Genomic DNA, 17,520 nt, shown 5'->3' on the forward strand with positions numbered 1-17,520 from the left:
GTGTCTGCACATTGCACCCTGTGCAAAGCGTATGAAAGAAAAAACATGTGGTCCTGTGCCATCGCCACAGCAGACCACATCTGTAATCCCGAGTCTAGTGTTCCACAGCACCCCAGGCTACTCCACAGCCCACGCTTGCGGTTTACTGATGAAGAAAGAAATCAAAGGGGCCCTTTAACTTTTTTCATACGTACTGATTTTTATTTCATTTTTTTTTTAACAAAGGGTAACCAAGAGTTCTGACTGGGGGATCCCCCTTTGAAGTGATCGCTTTCAAAAGGGAGCCCACAATTTATCCCGACGCCACAGCAAATCCAGTTTCAGTAAGGCTCCTATTAGCAACAATAATTCAAAGCAGTAATGCAGGATGATAGATTGAAAAGTCAGTTGGGACCTTTGCATCGATGAGAGCAAGACTGCTTGTTGCGTGCCAATATTTTTGCCTGCATAGGGTTTATCATGGGGACTCCCTGGATAATCTGTGAGAACACTGTCTGGGAAAACAGGGGAATTACAAGTGTCTGTTTATCTGAAAAGCAAATCTGCAAATGATAGTGATAATGGGTATCACAAAACTGGAAGGTTTTTTTTTATTGAGAAGTTCTTTACAAGCTCAATTTTTGGCATGTGTACTGCAGTCTTTGGAATCAGACATTCCATTTTTTAGGTCTTCATTTTAAACTTTTGATCTTTGTGAATATCATATGTACTTACCTTTTCTGAGATGATCTTTGAAAACCTTACCAGGTGAATGCACCGTGCATTAAGAAGGCATAAGGAAGATCTTAACAATGCAAGACTTACAATCCCACTACTGTAATGTAGTTGTACACAGAACAAGATTTTGCTGAAGTGTTGAGGTATGACTGTTGCTCTCTGAGGTTTTTTCACCCTCACTCACAATATATACAGGAATGTGGGAGTAAAAGAGATCAATGACAAACAGGCACAGAAGAAAAGGAAGGTGAGAAAGCATGCATTTCACAGCTCTCACAATCTGATGCATTTTTGATGGAATTAACGATTAACTTAGTCTGGGTTTGTGTTTAACAGGCCTGGTCAAAGGAGGAGGTCTAGTCTGAGATGTTTTTCCTGCAGTGAAAAAGTGAACTAGGTCCCTGTATAAAAATAGTGCTAACATTGCCTTACCCATTTGCAATTAGGTCTTCTGTACACTAAGTAAGTGTGCAACTCGCTTTCAGATTGCAAGAGATGATTTAATGATGAATGACCTAAAAAAGCAATGATGAACCATAAATAAAGGGGGGTGGATGCCATTAAGTACAGGACATAGAGACATATATTGTCCCATATGTGTTGGTCTATTCAATTGTTAAACATTGATTACAAGTTCAAAAATATATTTTTTTTAATTCTGCAAAGTTATTCAATTCAAGTTAAAATAAGGTGTCTGCAGTGTAAACATTTTCAGTTTCAGAATGGGAAGAACACATTCCTGCAACGGAGGTTTCTTCCTAAGGGACACTGAAAAGCTGACCGGAGTGCCACACAGAGGTACATGAACTCTGCAGCTGGTGTAGCTTTTTACAGAAGGGAACCAGACTGGCTCTGGGAAACCTCTTTTGTTGAGTGAAGCAAGCCATATCAGAAAGAGATTATTATTACCATTATTACTGTTATTCCTGAACCTGAGAAGAAGGTAAAGCACCTCGATTTACCAGCTAAATAACTGTGGAAGAGGAACAATAAGGTCTTGGGGACAAATCGGGAATCAGACTATCTGGAAAGAGAAGTTTCAACTTTCAGCGTACTTTGATTGTGAAAGCAAACCATTTTAATCCTCAGACTCAGCAGGGCAATCCCTCAACAGAGTCTTTCACAACCATTAGAAACAATATTTTCAGCATCTCGCCTGATATCATAAACCTCCCACTGTGTACTGTCTGTACGTGGTGAGGAGAATCTGTTGCTGTTAGCACAGGATCAGAATCCTCATCAGACATTTGCTTCAGCTGCCCATTTGATCTTGTTCAAATGAAAACAAAGGAAACCTCAGTTATAACAGTGCAAGGTTACAAAACGGGGTACGGAACAGGTGTGCAGAAAAAAACAGCTGTGATTTGCATGAGATGCAATGATTACACAAAAGCCACAGTAAGCATTAATAGTTGCCCACATCAAACACCTTTATGTGAAAAAGTGAAAAAGGAAATGAACTATACATAGTCACAGTCATTCACTGTATAATGATATTTAGAATGAAGGAATACCACCTGCAACTTCACTCAAGAAACCACCTCTTCCACATGATTGTATCCAGAGGTTGAAGATACAGTAAGTCATACATTTCAGCACACACAACCTTTGTAGCAACAATTCAAAGGAAAGCGATTTACATTTTCTCATAGTGTTAACAGTATTTTGGTATGTCTTACAAAAACAAACAAACTAGAAAGGAGAACTTGCAGCAATACCATTTTTCTTGAGGGAGAAATGCGTTGATTGCTTCATGCAGCACGTGGTCGAGCGGCTTGGGTGTCCACTTACATTTGTGCAGATCTTTTATACCCCAGGCTCAGCAGTTCAGCACAATTAACACTTGCGTACACATGCTTCTCATTTACAAAGAGAGCAAATGGTAAACTGGTAAGTCTGGCAAAGGCTACACACAAGATATGGCTGAATCTTTAGGGTCCATAAAAAGCTTGTGTTCTTTACCACAAATCAGTCTTGGCACAGAAAATTGGTCCATGTAAGTATGCATTATTAGCAGTATGTAAAATCCAGATAGCAGTGCAATTTGCCGTAAAAGTATGTTAAAAAAGAAAAAAAAAACTCTTCACAATATACTTCTTGGAGGGAGTCCCATATTGCTCCTTGATTCAAGGAAAGGGGAGAAATCTAGCATTTTCTACTGAAGAAGGGTTTTCGTGTTTTATTTTCAAGACAGGATTTACACACTAATTTCTCAGTGAAGACCGTCTCAGTAGAGCAGAATTAAAGGCTTCAAAACGACAGCTTGAAGGTCACTTTTCTCTCTGAGTAGGAGGCAGACAGAAAAAAGGTTGAAAGAGAGGCAGAGAATAAGCAAGTTAGAACTACAGCACAGACGCGTACAAAAGGACAGACAGTACAGAAAGGGCATGCGCTCGAGCACAAGGACTGGGGAGCTTGGCGAGTTCCAGCCCCTGGACAATGAAGCCATGCGCTACTGTGTGAAATGACACTGTGGAGAGCTACTGAACGATAACACTTGGCTAACTTTCACAGCCAGCTGCTCGTTTTAATTCAACACATAAGAACGGCTGAACCATCAAGCTTGGCAAATGGAAAAAAGAAAATGCATTGCATATGAAGAAGCTATGGCATGGACACTTGTGCAAAGCAAAACCCCAGGTGCCCCTGCAGAGGCATGCAGATGAGAGGTCCAGCAGTGCAGCTCAGCTTGTTTTTTACTTGGGTGAAAAGACAAAGCCAATTCGAAAGCAAGCACATACAGTGTTATACCCTTGTTACAGAGTGCATTCTGTATGCCGTACGGGATGCTGTTAGTCTGTTAACTGGGGTTTTCCCCACCTTGCCCATGAACACTCTGTGCAAGAAACTCACCACTTAAGCCCACTTTTGATGGAGGCAGGGTGGCTATGTTTAGGAGCTATGTTGCTCCGCAGTCCTGCCTTTTGACTTTCTGCGCTCTTGTAAACCATCCACATCTGCAGAACAAAGGCATGTGACATTATTTCTCCATCAGGTGGGTTATATCCTTTAATACTGTTCATAATCACTGTAAGCATAATGATGTTCAGCGGTGACATTCATATGCCCCCAGTGCCATTCGCTACAGTGGTCTTGCGTTTGCGGCCGGGGTGTGTTTTCCTACAAGGTGGTTATAATTTACCCTGCTGGAACCTGAACACTGGGGAAGGGCCCTTTAATGAATCTGATGAAACTGTCCAGAGCTCTGTGGTGACAGTGACATCCATTCTGTAGACACGGGTGTGAGACCAGTCAATTACAGGTCACCAATATAGCAATTAATAATTATATAATTATTCATACTTATATACAAATAGATCAATCAATTATTGGAGACTGCAGATCAATTGATTAAATGAATCATTTACTAATTTACCTGACAAACACCTTTATGTTAAGCAACTAAATGTACCTGTGTATACATCTGGGTATTGTACTGGAGCAATTCGGGTGAAGACCCTCGTCATGTCAGGTGAACCAGAGTGGGGATCTACAGCTACAGTCTTCCAGGTGTGAACGCACAGCCCTAACCACTCCTCCACACTGCCTGGAAGACATGGTCTACCTTGGTATACTAAAGACATTATAACCGCCTTGCACACGAAACATACAAGAACCCAAAGAGCAAAGTGTTCACATGGATATCGATCATGAACATACAAAGACCAATTTCCACCTCCTCAAAATAACAAGAACCACATACTGTACTTCAGACTCCTCTTCACACACTGCAGGTTACTTATGCGCAAGTACACGAAGGCTCATTTTGATATGAACAATCAAAATGGTGTCTTAGGACTAACACTTGCTTAAGCAATCTGGTTTTCTTGGAAGCAACAGAGGGCCCAGACATGCAGTGTAATAAGACCATGCAGATATGTCCGCACGCGAGACAAACAAGAGAAATGCAAGAAACGCATTCCACAGCATGGAGCACAGGCCGCCAGGGCACACACTTCTGTCTCTAAGCTTCTTTCGGAAAGGCTCCTGGGTGACAATTAAAGGAGATGATGTATATTATTTAAGGTGCCAGGTCAGTAAATACCTACTGGGCCATGGTGTGTGTAATTCCAGCGTAATTCCAGTGTAATGTGATCTGGAAAATCTAGTAATTTTAATTACAATCTCACAAGATAAAAATGTAGTGTACAAGGAATATATTCCTTTGCTTTGGTATTTTGTGCAATTATTTTTACTAATAAAACTGTATCCAATTTTTACTTGGATACTATCTGTGGTTTTATTACACAGTGGGGTTTGTCTGTGTGGCAGTATTTAGCTCAAGTGAAAATCCAGTTTACAGCACAGGCCTCCTGCATATTCAGCGCCGGTTTCATTCAGCTTGTTTTGATGAAAACCTTCAAGCAAGGAGGTTGTTAACACTGGGGCGTTATCATTTGTTCTTTTGAAAGGTTTAATTCCAAGAGAGGCTTAAAGCCTATCTGAGTGTCTTCCGAACTGATAGTGTAAGAAAGGATATCTGGTCAGTGAGTCATCGCTGGAATGTGAGAGAGTGGAGAGGCTCAGCTGAGAGCTCAGAGCTGAGGTTGTGGTGGAAGCTCACACGACAAACTCCAAGTGTCCCCGTGTGACTGTGAAAGTCATCGCAGAGGCACTGTGACGGAGCTCTAGCAATCTGATTGTGATTAACAATCCTTTGTGAATGTGTCAAAGGGTTTATGGTGTATAAATCACCTACAAACGGCCATCTTTTCTACAACAAAAGCCCAAAACACCGTGTTAAATTGGCTGGGATTTTCGACAAATGCAAAAAGAAAAACAAAATTAACCAGTGCCCTCGGTGTGGAGGAATTCGCGGTGGCGGAACTGACATTAAAAAAACGAAGCATGTGGTCGCTGTGTCTGTATCAACCATCAGGCCAGAAAGTTAAACACAGCCGTACTCATACCACAGGGACTGGTTGTCCTCGGAAGCCAACGCTGGCGACGGGGGACCGGCAGGACCGTTCACGCGCTCTACAGCGGGGAGCTCAACGGCGCAATCGGACTTCAGCGGGCCAGGGCGCCCGGCGTCGCGCTCGGCCCGCGGCCCGGGCCCTGGCGACACAGCCGCCGCGTTGGGGCGCCGCGCGCCGGGCCTGGCAGGCCGCCCGCTGATGTTGCTCACTAAGGCGGTGTTTAGAGACAGGAATGGGTGGCTCCTGACGGGAGGCTCCCCGCACTGCTCCGCCAGGTCGAGAAAAACGGAATCGACCTCGGAGGGGGAGCCTGGACACGACTGCGGCCCGGGCCCCGCGGCCTGGGGGCGGGGGGCGGGAGAGGAAGGGCTGGCGGGGGGCTCCACGGGGCGGGGGGGGTGGTCTCGGTACTCACTGGGGCCGGCCTTAGCGGGCGAGGGGTCCACAGACACAGGCGGCCTACTGTCCTTGGACATGAAGTCGTGGATGCTGGTGCGGCGCGTGGAGCCCTCGGCCGTGGAGATGACGCTGCTGGCGCGGGGCAGGGTGGCGGTGGCGTCCCTCGGCCGGGGCGCCGCCTGCAGCAGGGCGCTGTCCAGCCTCTCCGACATGGAGGTGGCCTTCCCGTGCGCCCCCAGCATGGGCCTGGGGGCCGTGCCCTTGACCCGGGTGCTCTCCGCCTTCCGCAGGCCGGGCCTGGCCTGCCCCGGCTTGGGCGGCCGGCCCTCCGAGAAGTCCGCCGGCGTCCTGCCGCTCGCCGACCGCATGATCCCTCGGGGGCCGGAGGGGGGGCCCCTCTCCCCCTTCTCCTTCTCCTTCTCCTTCCTGGCTGGCTCGGAGCTGTCGCTGCCTCTCCTCGGAGCCTCGCCCGCAAGGTTCTCCTGGCTGCCAGACTGGGGTTCCCAGAAAACAGGGAGAAGGCAAGGAAACGTTAGGCCCTGGCAGCATGGCTTCAGCAGTTGAACTCCGGCACCGCCTTTAAAACACGAGTTTATATAGTTTTTATCCTGCTAGAAAAGTGGTTGATTACTGAAGTCCTAGAAAAGTACATGCGCCAAAAAAAAAAAAAAACTTTTCAAAAGGCAGAAACAACTGCAAAGCTGAGATTTACAGATTTGTAGAGCTGGCACAGTCACTGGGGATTAAGCAATAAGATTTTGGAAGCACATAGGAATATTTAGCAGCAATTGGGAAAGCAAGGGAGCGGTGGGGATAATTTTAGAACACTGGTTTTGGAACATTTCCGAACATTTGCGAGCAGCAGAGATCATTTTTGAATACTGCTCACTTTGTGAATTATTTAAACATACGAGCTTGCCTCCAGTTGTGACTCAATGTCTGTAACAGCCTTGGCACATGCTCGCTGAAAGCTGTTCAAACCCCTTTTCTTGAGCCAGTTTTGTAGTGTATCGTGGGTTTTGTAAACTTCAGTCATCGGTCAGATGTGTAGATAATTTGCACACATTCCTGTCACAATCGCAGTCTGTAAATGTGTATCCGAACAGCTGCTGCAAACTCCTCTGGGGAAAAAACTCCCAGCGCTTTGGTCGGGTGGTCACCCCCTCTGGCCGCCTACCTCCGCCGAGCCCTTGGTGCTCTCCTCCAGGAACTGCTGCAGGGTCACCACCTCGCTGCCGGGGGAAGCCGTCTTCTTCTTGTGCTGCGCGGGGACGTCCAGCGTCCTCCGGAACAGCAGGGGGCTCTGGCGCGAGGACCTCTGGGCCGGCTGGACGGGGCTGCTGCTGCTGGACCAGGCCTCGGCGTCCAGGCCCAGGCTGAACTCTCCGCTGCTCTCGCTGTGGGGGCGGCTGTGGCCGCTGCCGCCGCCGCCGTTCACGGCTCCCGCTGCGGGGAAAGAGCCCGTGAGCCCCGCGCTCCCAGCCCCGCAGGGTGACGGCACGGAGCCCCTCCGCTAGACTAGCATGGGTTCAAACCGACTGCTTTCAATTCTTAGTGTCATTGGGCAGCGGAGTCCAGCTGTGCAATCAAATGCAAATTGCAGTTTGCATTGGATTGGGAGCAGCGGATAAAACCTGTAAGCATGCATGTGTGCACATGTGAAGAACACTTTCCCCCCTGTCGCCATGCGAGTCAGGTTTCTGTCGTTTCTTCCCACAAACCATTGATCGGCCGATACGGCAAAAAAGTTCTGCAGCTCTTCACTTATGAGCGTTCATCAGCTCCATCTAATTATCTCTCAGGAAACGGCTCGCATGTAAGAAAAAGCATTTTGTGCGGCTGCAACGTGTGACGTTTAAAGATGGAATACTGGGATCACAGGGTTGCTGCTGCTGCAGCTGCCGATGCCCTTGAGTAGCTGATATCTGCTCTTGGGCGGGAGGTACCCACTGGCAATGGCTCTGGTCTCATATGTTCTCTGAACTTTCTTTTCAATTGCCATCAAGGTCTAACTAAATATGGCACCTGATCTCTAGCAGATGAGGCTCTGAAAATACACAAAATTAATGTTATGGGATTTTGTCATAAAAAATATGCAATCTAAAAGATAAACACGACAGTAAGCATGTTCTTCAGTTTCCTTGTCTTATTCCATCATAGCATTATGAAACAAGATTGTTTCATATTTTTTTCCACTTTTTTGCATATCCATTCTATTTTAGTGACGTGGCCTCTACCAGTGTGCTTGCCCTTTCTGTAGCACTGTGACCACACAATTACCCTGAGTCACATGCTGTGCCAATGAGTCCCACAGGCAGAAGCAGCCGGGTCACATGTTGTGATGGCACAAATCCGGATAAGACGGATTTTGAAGATCCAAATGATATAAAAATAAAATGGAGCAGATGTTTCTTCAATTAATTGAAGAACAACAGGCTTCCATAAGTCCTGCTTCTCTAGAGCACAAGATGCAAGACAGTTATAATCTTGCAATCAGTTATAATCTAATCACTGTAGAAAAGCATCTTAAAAAGGATGATGCTTTGACTTCAAGAACACTAAAGTGTTTTGCTCTTGAATTCAACAAAAGACAGCAAGGGGAGTTCTGTATTTCTCCACACAACACAGTTCTGCTTGAGGGTTAGATGTGTCATGTTCAGATCTGCACATCTTGTGAACATGCATCATGATGACAGCTCCTTCAGAACAGAACAGTGCAAGGCCACATGCATCAGAAGCATGGTACAGTACTTAATCCCCATTAAAAATGATGTTTAAGCTGGTGGGAAAAAATGAATGAGGGTTTGGCAAGGTTTGACAATAAAGAACAAACTCATTTAATTAATATGTTGCCTGTTTTAGTATTTTTATTATGCCCACCCAATTTGGAATCTTCAATTGTTTCTTTGCCTCCGGACTCACAGTACCGACTCCTGACCTTCATGCCGTGAATGAAGATGAGTAGACAGGCTCCTCCGACCCCAGCCCACCCAGCGAGCCAATCAAGTTCGGACTACTGCAAGCTCCGCATTGCCTTATGGGAAGGCTGAGCTCCTGTAACCTCTTGGCCTGAACATGTGAGGCCTTGGATATAGAGCTAATCCTGCCTGCACAACTGACCCCGTTTCTCTCTATTTTCTTGATTCTACACACAAGAATACAGTATGACGAATGTCTACTACTGTCCCAGTGACCCTGTGAAGTTGGCAGTGACCCTGAAAGAGCTTGTATTCAACAAGCTATTCCATTTACACTGCAGGGGGTGTATGAAGACCACAGCAAGTTTTCAGAATCAAAATTCTCAAATATCTACACAGTATATTTCTTTCCAATAGGCTTTTCTAGTTGCACACAGCTACAGTAGCTTATCACAGTTGACAGAGTGAAAACAGTTGCAGACAGTGCTGTTGGCATCTTGAAACTTTTCTTCTAAATTATTCTTGAGTGTAGAACATCTTAGTTACCACTTGATAAACACACGGAGACGCATAACTGACAAGTACAGATTCATAGTGCAACTAATAAAGTACTGAACAAACTTGTTTCAGGTACAAGAAGCCAATATTTTTTAATGCAACTAAGTACAAACACACATAGACACACTTACTGGCCAAAATATTAAAAAACCCCAGTAAAATTAATTGACTAACTCAGTGACAGGCAATGTGTCACATGTGTCACAGATATGGGTAACAGATAACAGATCACCATCAAGGCAGATCTCAGTCTTGTTCAAAAGTGGTTCAGCCAGTGAAACACCTTGTTCAGTCTCACACACTATTACCATCATCACAACGGAGTCTGATCTCCAGGAACTGGGCTGCAGATATTTCAGAACTGTACACAAGCCTTTGTCCTGTCCTGTTCGTCAAAGGGGCTTTCTATTATTTTGGCCACAGAATGCATGATTTCCAAAACAGGCAAAATAAGAAACAGGTCACCAAGTAGTTTCTAACATCTCTTTTGAGTATCTAGCTGACATTTGGCTGCCGTCACATCATCCAGGTGGGGCTGCACATTGGTGGTGGTGGAGGGGAGTCCCCATTACCTGTAAAGCGCTTTGAGTGGAGTGTCCAGAAAAGCGCTATATAAGTATAAGCAGTTATTATTATTATTATTATTATTATTATTGAACATTTTATCTACAGAATGCTTTATTTCACATGCACCTGGAATATAATCTTGTTGTTTGGAATTAGAGCATATTCGAAGTTAACTGAGGAAAGATATTCAGCTGGGTAAACGCCTGCCATCATCATTTTGCGACCTTGTTCTTATTTCCACCCCATTTGAAGATCATCTCAAGCCTTCTCAAGGACCGATTCAATTTGCAAGAAAGCCGCGAGATCATACCTTGCCCTCCGAGCGGCGACGCATTATTATTGCTATTACTACTGGTTGTCTTGCTACTGTCAAGGCTGACAGGCCGGGGAGCTGGACAGGGGACAGCAGGGCAGAGCATGAGAAGAATGACAGGGTTAGCAGACGCAGCCGCTGGCCGCCGGACACCGAGAGGCAGGAGCCATGCGGCGTGGGGGCAGGCAGGGCATGCTCGCTGTCAAAGAAAGAGGAGCTTCTTACAAGAGAGGGCGCCCAGGGCTTTCCAGGCAGTCCAGGGGAACAGTCGGGGAAAGGGAACTATGGGGGAAAGGGAAGAGACAGAGACAGGGGGGCAGGGGAGGGGTCGTGTGAGCTCAAGGAAGGACAAAGCCAACTGCGAGACAGACTGGGAAGAAACCAGATTGTTAGAGGGTTTAAGAAAGAAAGAAAGGACGACTGCAAAAAAAAACATTACTGGGAATGCTTTAAAGAAGCAGAAACGGAGATGAGTCACTTACAACAGATGTGACAAGGAATTCTGCAGTGTGTAGAAAGGGCAGGGACAGTGGACACAAGAGTCCCAGCACAGCTAGAATCCTGCAGCCCTGGCCAATCCAGCAGAAACACGTGTCAGGACCTCCCTCAGCAAATCACAGACTCTACAGGCCACGGGCATCCGTCGTGACTTTCAGGTGGTGCAACGTCACATCAGGGCTTGATTAATGCCTTCAGCTATTTATCAGTCAGGCCCAATATTCCATCGCATTTCATAAAAATAAACTTGTTCGCATTTATACCAAGAACAAAAAAAATATTGTTTGGTACAGCTGTGTTGTAATGAGCCAATAAGCAAACAAATTAAGATTGCTAGAAATTCAGCTTGCATTTACAGAACCTTTTGATCATTACTTGGCAATGATCTGATCTACCAATCCACCATAGTGCAAATCATAAAAAAAAAGATTACGTTATTTAGAGTGCATTACAGTGGACACAAGAGTCCCAGCACAGCTAGAGTCCTGCAGCCCTGGCCAATCCAGCAGAAACACGTGTCAGGACCTCCCTCAGCAAATCACAGACTCTACAGGCCACAGGCATCCGTCGTGACTTTCAGGTGGTGCAACGTCACATCAGGGCTTGATTAATGCCTTCAGCTATTTATCAGTCAGGCCCAATATTCCATCGCATTTCATAAAAATAAACTTGTTCGCATTTATACCAAGAACAAAAAAAATATTGTTTGGTACAGCTGTGTTGTAATGAGCCAATAAGCAAACAAATTAAGATTGCTAGAAATTCAGCTTGCATTTACAGAACCTTTTGATCATTACTTGGCAATGATCTGATCTACCAATCCACCATAGTGCAAATCATAAAAAAAAAGATTACGTTATTTAGAGTGCATTACAGTATGTCCTAGTAAGGAGCAAACATATCCCCAGGCTTGTAGCAGATGAGGCTTTTTATGCAGAGCAAAGGAAAAAGGAAAGTGCTTGTTAAGGAAAGCAAAAATGTGGGTTCAAGCCAGCGTGCCGGGGAGCAGTGGATCGCTCCCAGACGGACTGTGTGTGAGCCTCACTGTAGCTGGGAAGACAGGAGACCACCCGCTCCAGCCTGCTGCTTACCCTGAGCTCTCACTCCGTTGCTGGGCTCATCCAAGACCCTCGGGGCGACGTCCTCGCACGACGCGTTGTCTGAAAACCAGCAGCACAAAAGAGCGGCGCCTGGTGAGAGGCCGTCGAGGCGAACCCCACCGAGACAAGCGACGAGCATCATGCCGGTCCGCTCGTGCTCACGAGCAGGAAGTGCAAAGCGTGCTCCATTACGTAAAAGTACATCCGGATGCCAAAAAGAGAACCAGCTAGTTAGGGTTATCAATGATCTGAGTAATGTCTGAGGCTTCGATTACAGAACTGATTCAATACATAAAACAGCTCACGGGAACATCAGTTTGTCTTAAGAGCCATGAGACCCAAGTGGTCTCGCGCACATTTCTAGAGCACTGGCCTCCCTTTTTACACAGTGGGTTGTTTGTAGCAAATCCCCTGCACTGAGACTCCCAGCAGTGAATGTACGGGTGATACAGCTGGAAGTTGCTGCAAGTGAAAAATGGGACATCCTGCCCCAAAACGGCTCTGGTTTCATGAAATTCAGACTTGCAAAAAATAGTTAAGTGTTTCGGGGGGATTCTGGGTTATAGGTTATTGCATGATTTGGTCAGGTTCTACTCCCTCTCACACTCATTACATCACAGAGCATATTTCTACCTACCTTCCCTTTAAAGTTCAACAACTTTCCGAACTATTTTATATACACACACTACTCAGAACAACGTCTAGAAAGATTTGTGGAGGACTTACTTTATACACACAATGCATTAATCAGCATAGTGTCTAAACAGATAAGAGGAGGACTTGTGCTGTGTGTGTTGCAGTAATGTGTTCTTTTACTGAAATGAAAATGACGTGTGTCCTAGCTCTACCTTTGGACTTAAGCCTGTGCCTGGACCTGAGGCCAGTGGAGGGGTGGAGGGTGGCGTAGTTGATAGCCGTGGTGGAGTAGGCCATGGATCCCAGTTCTCTCATCCTCAGCCTGGTGGTGGCGTCATCTGACCCGTCCAGGTTCTCAGAACTACCGGCCCACTGGCCCCCCGCCAGGGCCATGGTTTGCAACAGGTCATTCATGGCTGAGATGGAAATGAAAAGAAATGAATTACTATGGCCGTGCGCAGTGACTGCGTCTTCTTTCGGGGTGCGTCTAGCCTGCTGCTCCATGGAAAGGTGCAAGAGCACCCTGGTCTTCAGGGAGCAGCGTGCTAGGCTCGTTACATCGGTATCAGCACTATGTGTCAAGATGGCTTTTTCTGTGGTTTCTTTCAGTGATGAATGACTTAGGATGAGGCCACAATCTCGGTCGTCCATGTAATCATGACACATGCGCAGAGCTGAAATGAAACTTGGGGCTGAGGGAGGTTTAGTCTGCAGTATCCATTTCAGCTCGGACATGACAGCGATTGCTGGTACCGCGCAGTGCAAAGCCATGCCTGTGAAGCGGGCCGCGTGCAGCCTAGCTGGGAAGTCTGAAGTCTGGGATGGGATGTCTGAAGAGCTGTGGGAGGAGTGGCTATGGATTACGGAGGCAGCAGGGAATGCTCAGTTAAAGCCACAGGCAGCAACGCATTTCCATGGTCAGTGCAGGATAAAAACATGCTGTCAGCGTCTCCCAAGGTCATCTTGCAAAGATGGTGCCCTTTTTGAAGTTTAAAACAAAAATTCAAGCTGTGAAGCAGTATTTCAGTTTAACACTGATGCTGTATATTGGAAGCATTGGGAAGCTTTAGAATGCTATTAGTAACATACAGTGCATCTTGATGAACTATTGCCATCAGATAAGCACTATTAGGTTATATTTCATTATTGCCTTCAAAACGCAAGAAGAAAATGCTACTGCCAAAATATTCTCTTAAAACAGAATTATATATAAAAATTGGGGATATGTTAGTCCAAGATCATAACCTATTTTATTACAGATGACAGCACCTTATTTATAGAATTCTTACAGTAGGTTCTCTGCTGTTCATCAAGACAGTTAGTGCTTCAGACACTGCAGGACAGGGGTTAAGGAAATGGCAGAAAAAGAGAACAATTAGGAAAAGACGACGAGCAGCCCATAGAAGGTAGCAGCTAGGCTATAGGGTTCTTACACATGGAACGGCGGTAGATGGCCTTCACTCTGTCTTTTTCCTTCGGTCTGTTCCTCATAAAGGGAAACCTTTTCAGTGCAGCCACTTTTATGTCATAGCAGGTGGTTAAAAAAAACAAACGGGAAGAAAACGGGGAAATGGAAATAAAGAAAGGAGGGAGGGAGAAAACAGATGGACGTTAACAAATGCCGAAACCAGGGAACAGAAACCTGTGCGGCACTCTACGGAGATTCAGTTGTGCATGCTTTGAACGACGTAGAGAACGAGCTGTACCACAAACAAACAGCTCAGTGGGATGAGTGGAAGAGGGTGTGAACCTTGGGACAGTGGATTTCTCACTTATTCACAAGACAGACACAGGAGACAGGACCCACAGCTGACGGTAACACTTATTGAATGGTGCAATCACACAGGAGCACAGCATGATGAGACACTGGGTTGTGTTAGGGACGGTATTTTCAAGGTAATGTGCTTTTCTCTCATGTAAGGTCCCGTAGATCACATATAATCTCTCTCACACTAGCAAATGAAGACTATATTAATATAATATTTCTTCAAAATCAAAGCTCAGAGGGGGTTATTTGTATTAACTATATCTCCTGTTTTAACCATATTTGACCATGGAGCTTTGGGGCAGCAGTGGTGCAATTCAGCCTTAGGCACTGAATCAATCATCCATGTATGTTTAACAATATAAAAGTAGTACTACTAATGGGCAGTGCCTTTTTATACTGTGCCCTGATAATCAAAGATTATTCATCTAAAGTTGGCACCAAAAGACAGAAACCTCTTTATCCTCACACAGTGCAAAATGTATTCTTTATTGTGTAGGGTCTGTGGTCTGTGTGACTACTCACAATCAATTTTAGGGCAGAATTTGATCCTTAAAACTAGGAAATCTAGACAACTAGATCATGTTGGGATGTCCCCAAAATGTAAATCATCCTTTTATGAACAAAACACACCACTTTAAATATAAAAATTCTAAAGATATAAAGATACATAACAGTAAATAAAAATATAATGGGAGCCAACTGAAAGTCCTAATGAAGTCAGGAATATTAGCGTTTGTTCCCACACAGGTATCTGAGAATGGAGACCGTGGCATTTGTACACTTGTGGATCTCTCTTTTCAATTACACTGTATAGGAAAGTGCCATTTTGCAGAGGTTTTATGCTGTTAAATTTAGTCAGTGCTGACACTGATTTTCCACTGACATGAATCACAGATATTGTGGAAAAAAATACAGAATACACCATTTAATGTTCTCTTCCTCTGCAAAAGAAGTGGAGATGTGTGTCCACAACATGTGTTTTACAAGCCTGCAGGGATACCCCAAAGCCACCTTTCTTACTGTACATTACTCCTGTCTTTTCTTCAGTCATGCCACTCTAAACCAGTGAATGCTGCACCTTGCAATTGCAATTTTTAGGAAAAGGTTGAATTGCAGTCAGGGAAAGAGTGTGGTGCTCGGTTCACTTCCTTATGATGGAGGTCAAGGCTCAACAATATTTTAAGTTCAAATCACTTGAGAAATGTCTCTCTCAACTGTTTTGTGTTTATTGTTACTGTATTGTTTTTTATTTTTACTTAAGCCAATGCTTGCTGTTTTTTTTCCAGTATATGTTATGTTTGTCTGAGATCTGTCTCAATTTTTTACTCTCTGCACCTCTTTGAAGATAATGTATTTTTCCAAATGGTATGCTTTATTCTAGTTACTGTACTTGTGGGTACATCTAACTTTCAAATGTATGTAAATGCATACCTTTGTGCGTTTCATTCTTTATCTCCAGATTTGGTTTCATATTGAGCTTTTATTAAAATAAACAATTGATAAACATCCTATGCCTCAGAGGATAATGAACAGGCTCTGCTACACTGGAAGGTAGTAAAGATGTACTGTAATGCTCTAAAATAAACACTGAAAACACGGAACACTACATATGGTTATATTTGTACAATTACAGACACTATTTCTTCTCTGTTTTGTAAACAATTTCAGAAAATATAAAACCAAAACAAAAACCAAGGCAGATAATCATTTAACAATGATTGAACCTTACAATTTAACTGTGAGGTTGAAAAGAATATGGTTAAATATCACAACTGTAACATCTCTACAAAATAGATTTTTTAAACAGTATATACTTTCATGAAAACCAAGAAGTAATTGCAAAATTATGGATGTGAACAACAAAAGTTTGAATTTACTGCACAATGTCTGTTAGGGTGTTGCCAGCGCAATTAAAAAGCTACATCAACACCACCATTAAAATGTAAATGAGTGAATTTCACCATTTGGTACAGATGGACACATTAACGAGGATGAACTACAACCTGTTCATGCCCACACAGCCCACAATGTCACCAACATAGGAATCTGCCGGCTTATCTAAAACAGAGCGACTCCTATACTCAGAGTGTGTTCGCTCTCATCTGTACACACTGAACTGTCATCCCTTTCAGTTCGAGAGAAGGTAAAACGAAATGAATTAAAAGACGTAAATGACAGCAGCACAACACAATGAAGCAGGACAAACGGGCTGACGGGGAGGGTGCTTTATTCTGCCTGCTGGTGAGTTTCTGGGGTGGCTGGAAGTGGCTGAGCTCGTGGGGCCTCTCTCTAGCTGCCTGCTCGGCCTGTGGTCCGCGTCAGGCTAGCAGGCGATACTCACTGCTGCTCCTCTTGCTGGACAGGTTGTCGTCCAGGGAGTTGGAGCCGGAGCCCACGGAAGAGCTGTCCTGGCTGTCCTGCGGAGGGAGGCCCAGGAACCCCTCCGTGGACTCGGAGCGTGTTGGGGTCAGCGTCAGGGACCTGATCCGCTCCCGGTTCTTGGGCTTAATCAGCTTTTTCACCTTCATCGTGATCCAGTTACCCCTCCTGGAAAGGAAACAAAGCACACGAGTGAAGAAGCCACTCGGCCCTTTACATACCCTATTTGAAAAACCCGTGTTTTTTGACGGCGTTAATAAGAAGCAGTCATTTTCCATTACAGCACAAAACATTCTGTAATCTGAATGAAAACTTCTATGAACTGCAGTCCATCTGCCACACAGCCATCAGACTGAGCCTTAAGAACTCTCCTCAGAAGCTAATTTGCTGAGAATGTTAAAACAGAAATTAAAATAATTAATTAAAACAGGATAAATAACATGCATAATAACATACACAACCATAGTAACATTAAACAAAGCAGTAATAGTCAACAAACTAAATTGCTTCAATGATACCGTATTATACTGTATACTGAATTATACCATAAGAATAAAATAAAATAGAACACTGTACAGCCTATAAAATGTTTTACAAATGCAAAGATGTTTAGTACTTGTTTTGTGTAATTTTTTAAACACTCAAGAAATGAACACCTGCTCATCCCACAGCTGTTGAGCTGACAATTAAAATCTTAATTATGAACCATGTAACCCACTCATCCAGGGTAATTTGATGAAACAAGATC

The 17,520-nt window shown here is 44.5% G+C and overlaps 1 protein-coding gene across 6 annotated transcripts in view; it reads right to left on the minus strand.

Moving 5' to 3' along the window:
* Window positions 1-2,126: 2,126 nt before the first annotated feature.
* Window positions 2,127-17,520, minus strand: part of ccdc88aa (coiled-coil domain containing 88Aa) — a 69,140-nt gene continuing 53,746 nt past the window's right edge. Inside the window, exons 25-34 of one of the 6 annotated variants that reach the window (XM_015362447.2) lie at window positions 16,735-16,940; window positions 14,059-14,142; window positions 12,838-13,041; window positions 11,981-12,049; window positions 10,874-10,960; window positions 10,389-10,469; window positions 7,213-7,481; window positions 6,052-6,529; window positions 3,571-3,674; window positions 2,127-2,999 (exon numbers count right to left, since the gene is read on the minus strand). In XM_015362447.2, coding sequence (XP_015217933.2) covers window positions 3,610-3,674; window positions 6,052-6,529; window positions 7,213-7,481; window positions 10,389-10,469; window positions 10,874-10,960; window positions 11,981-12,049; window positions 12,838-13,041; window positions 14,059-14,142; window positions 16,735-16,940 — 1,543 coding nt within the window. In that variant the 3' untranslated portion in view covers window positions 2,127-2,999; window positions 3,571-3,609. The remainder of the gene's footprint in view (window positions 3,000-3,570; window positions 3,675-6,051; window positions 6,530-7,212; window positions 7,482-10,388; window positions 10,470-10,873; window positions 10,961-11,980; window positions 12,050-12,837; window positions 13,042-14,058; window positions 14,143-16,734; window positions 16,941-17,520) is intronic. The other 5 variants (XM_069179783.1, XM_015362450.2, XM_069179784.1 and 2 more) reach the window with 5 other exon arrangements.

This window comes from Lepisosteus oculatus, chromosome 17 (assembly GCF_040954835.1).
Source record: "Lepisosteus oculatus isolate fLepOcu1 chromosome 17, fLepOcu1.hap2, whole genome shotgun sequence".
Taxonomy (NCBI): domain Eukaryota; kingdom Metazoa; phylum Chordata; class Actinopteri; order Semionotiformes; family Lepisosteidae; genus Lepisosteus; species Lepisosteus oculatus.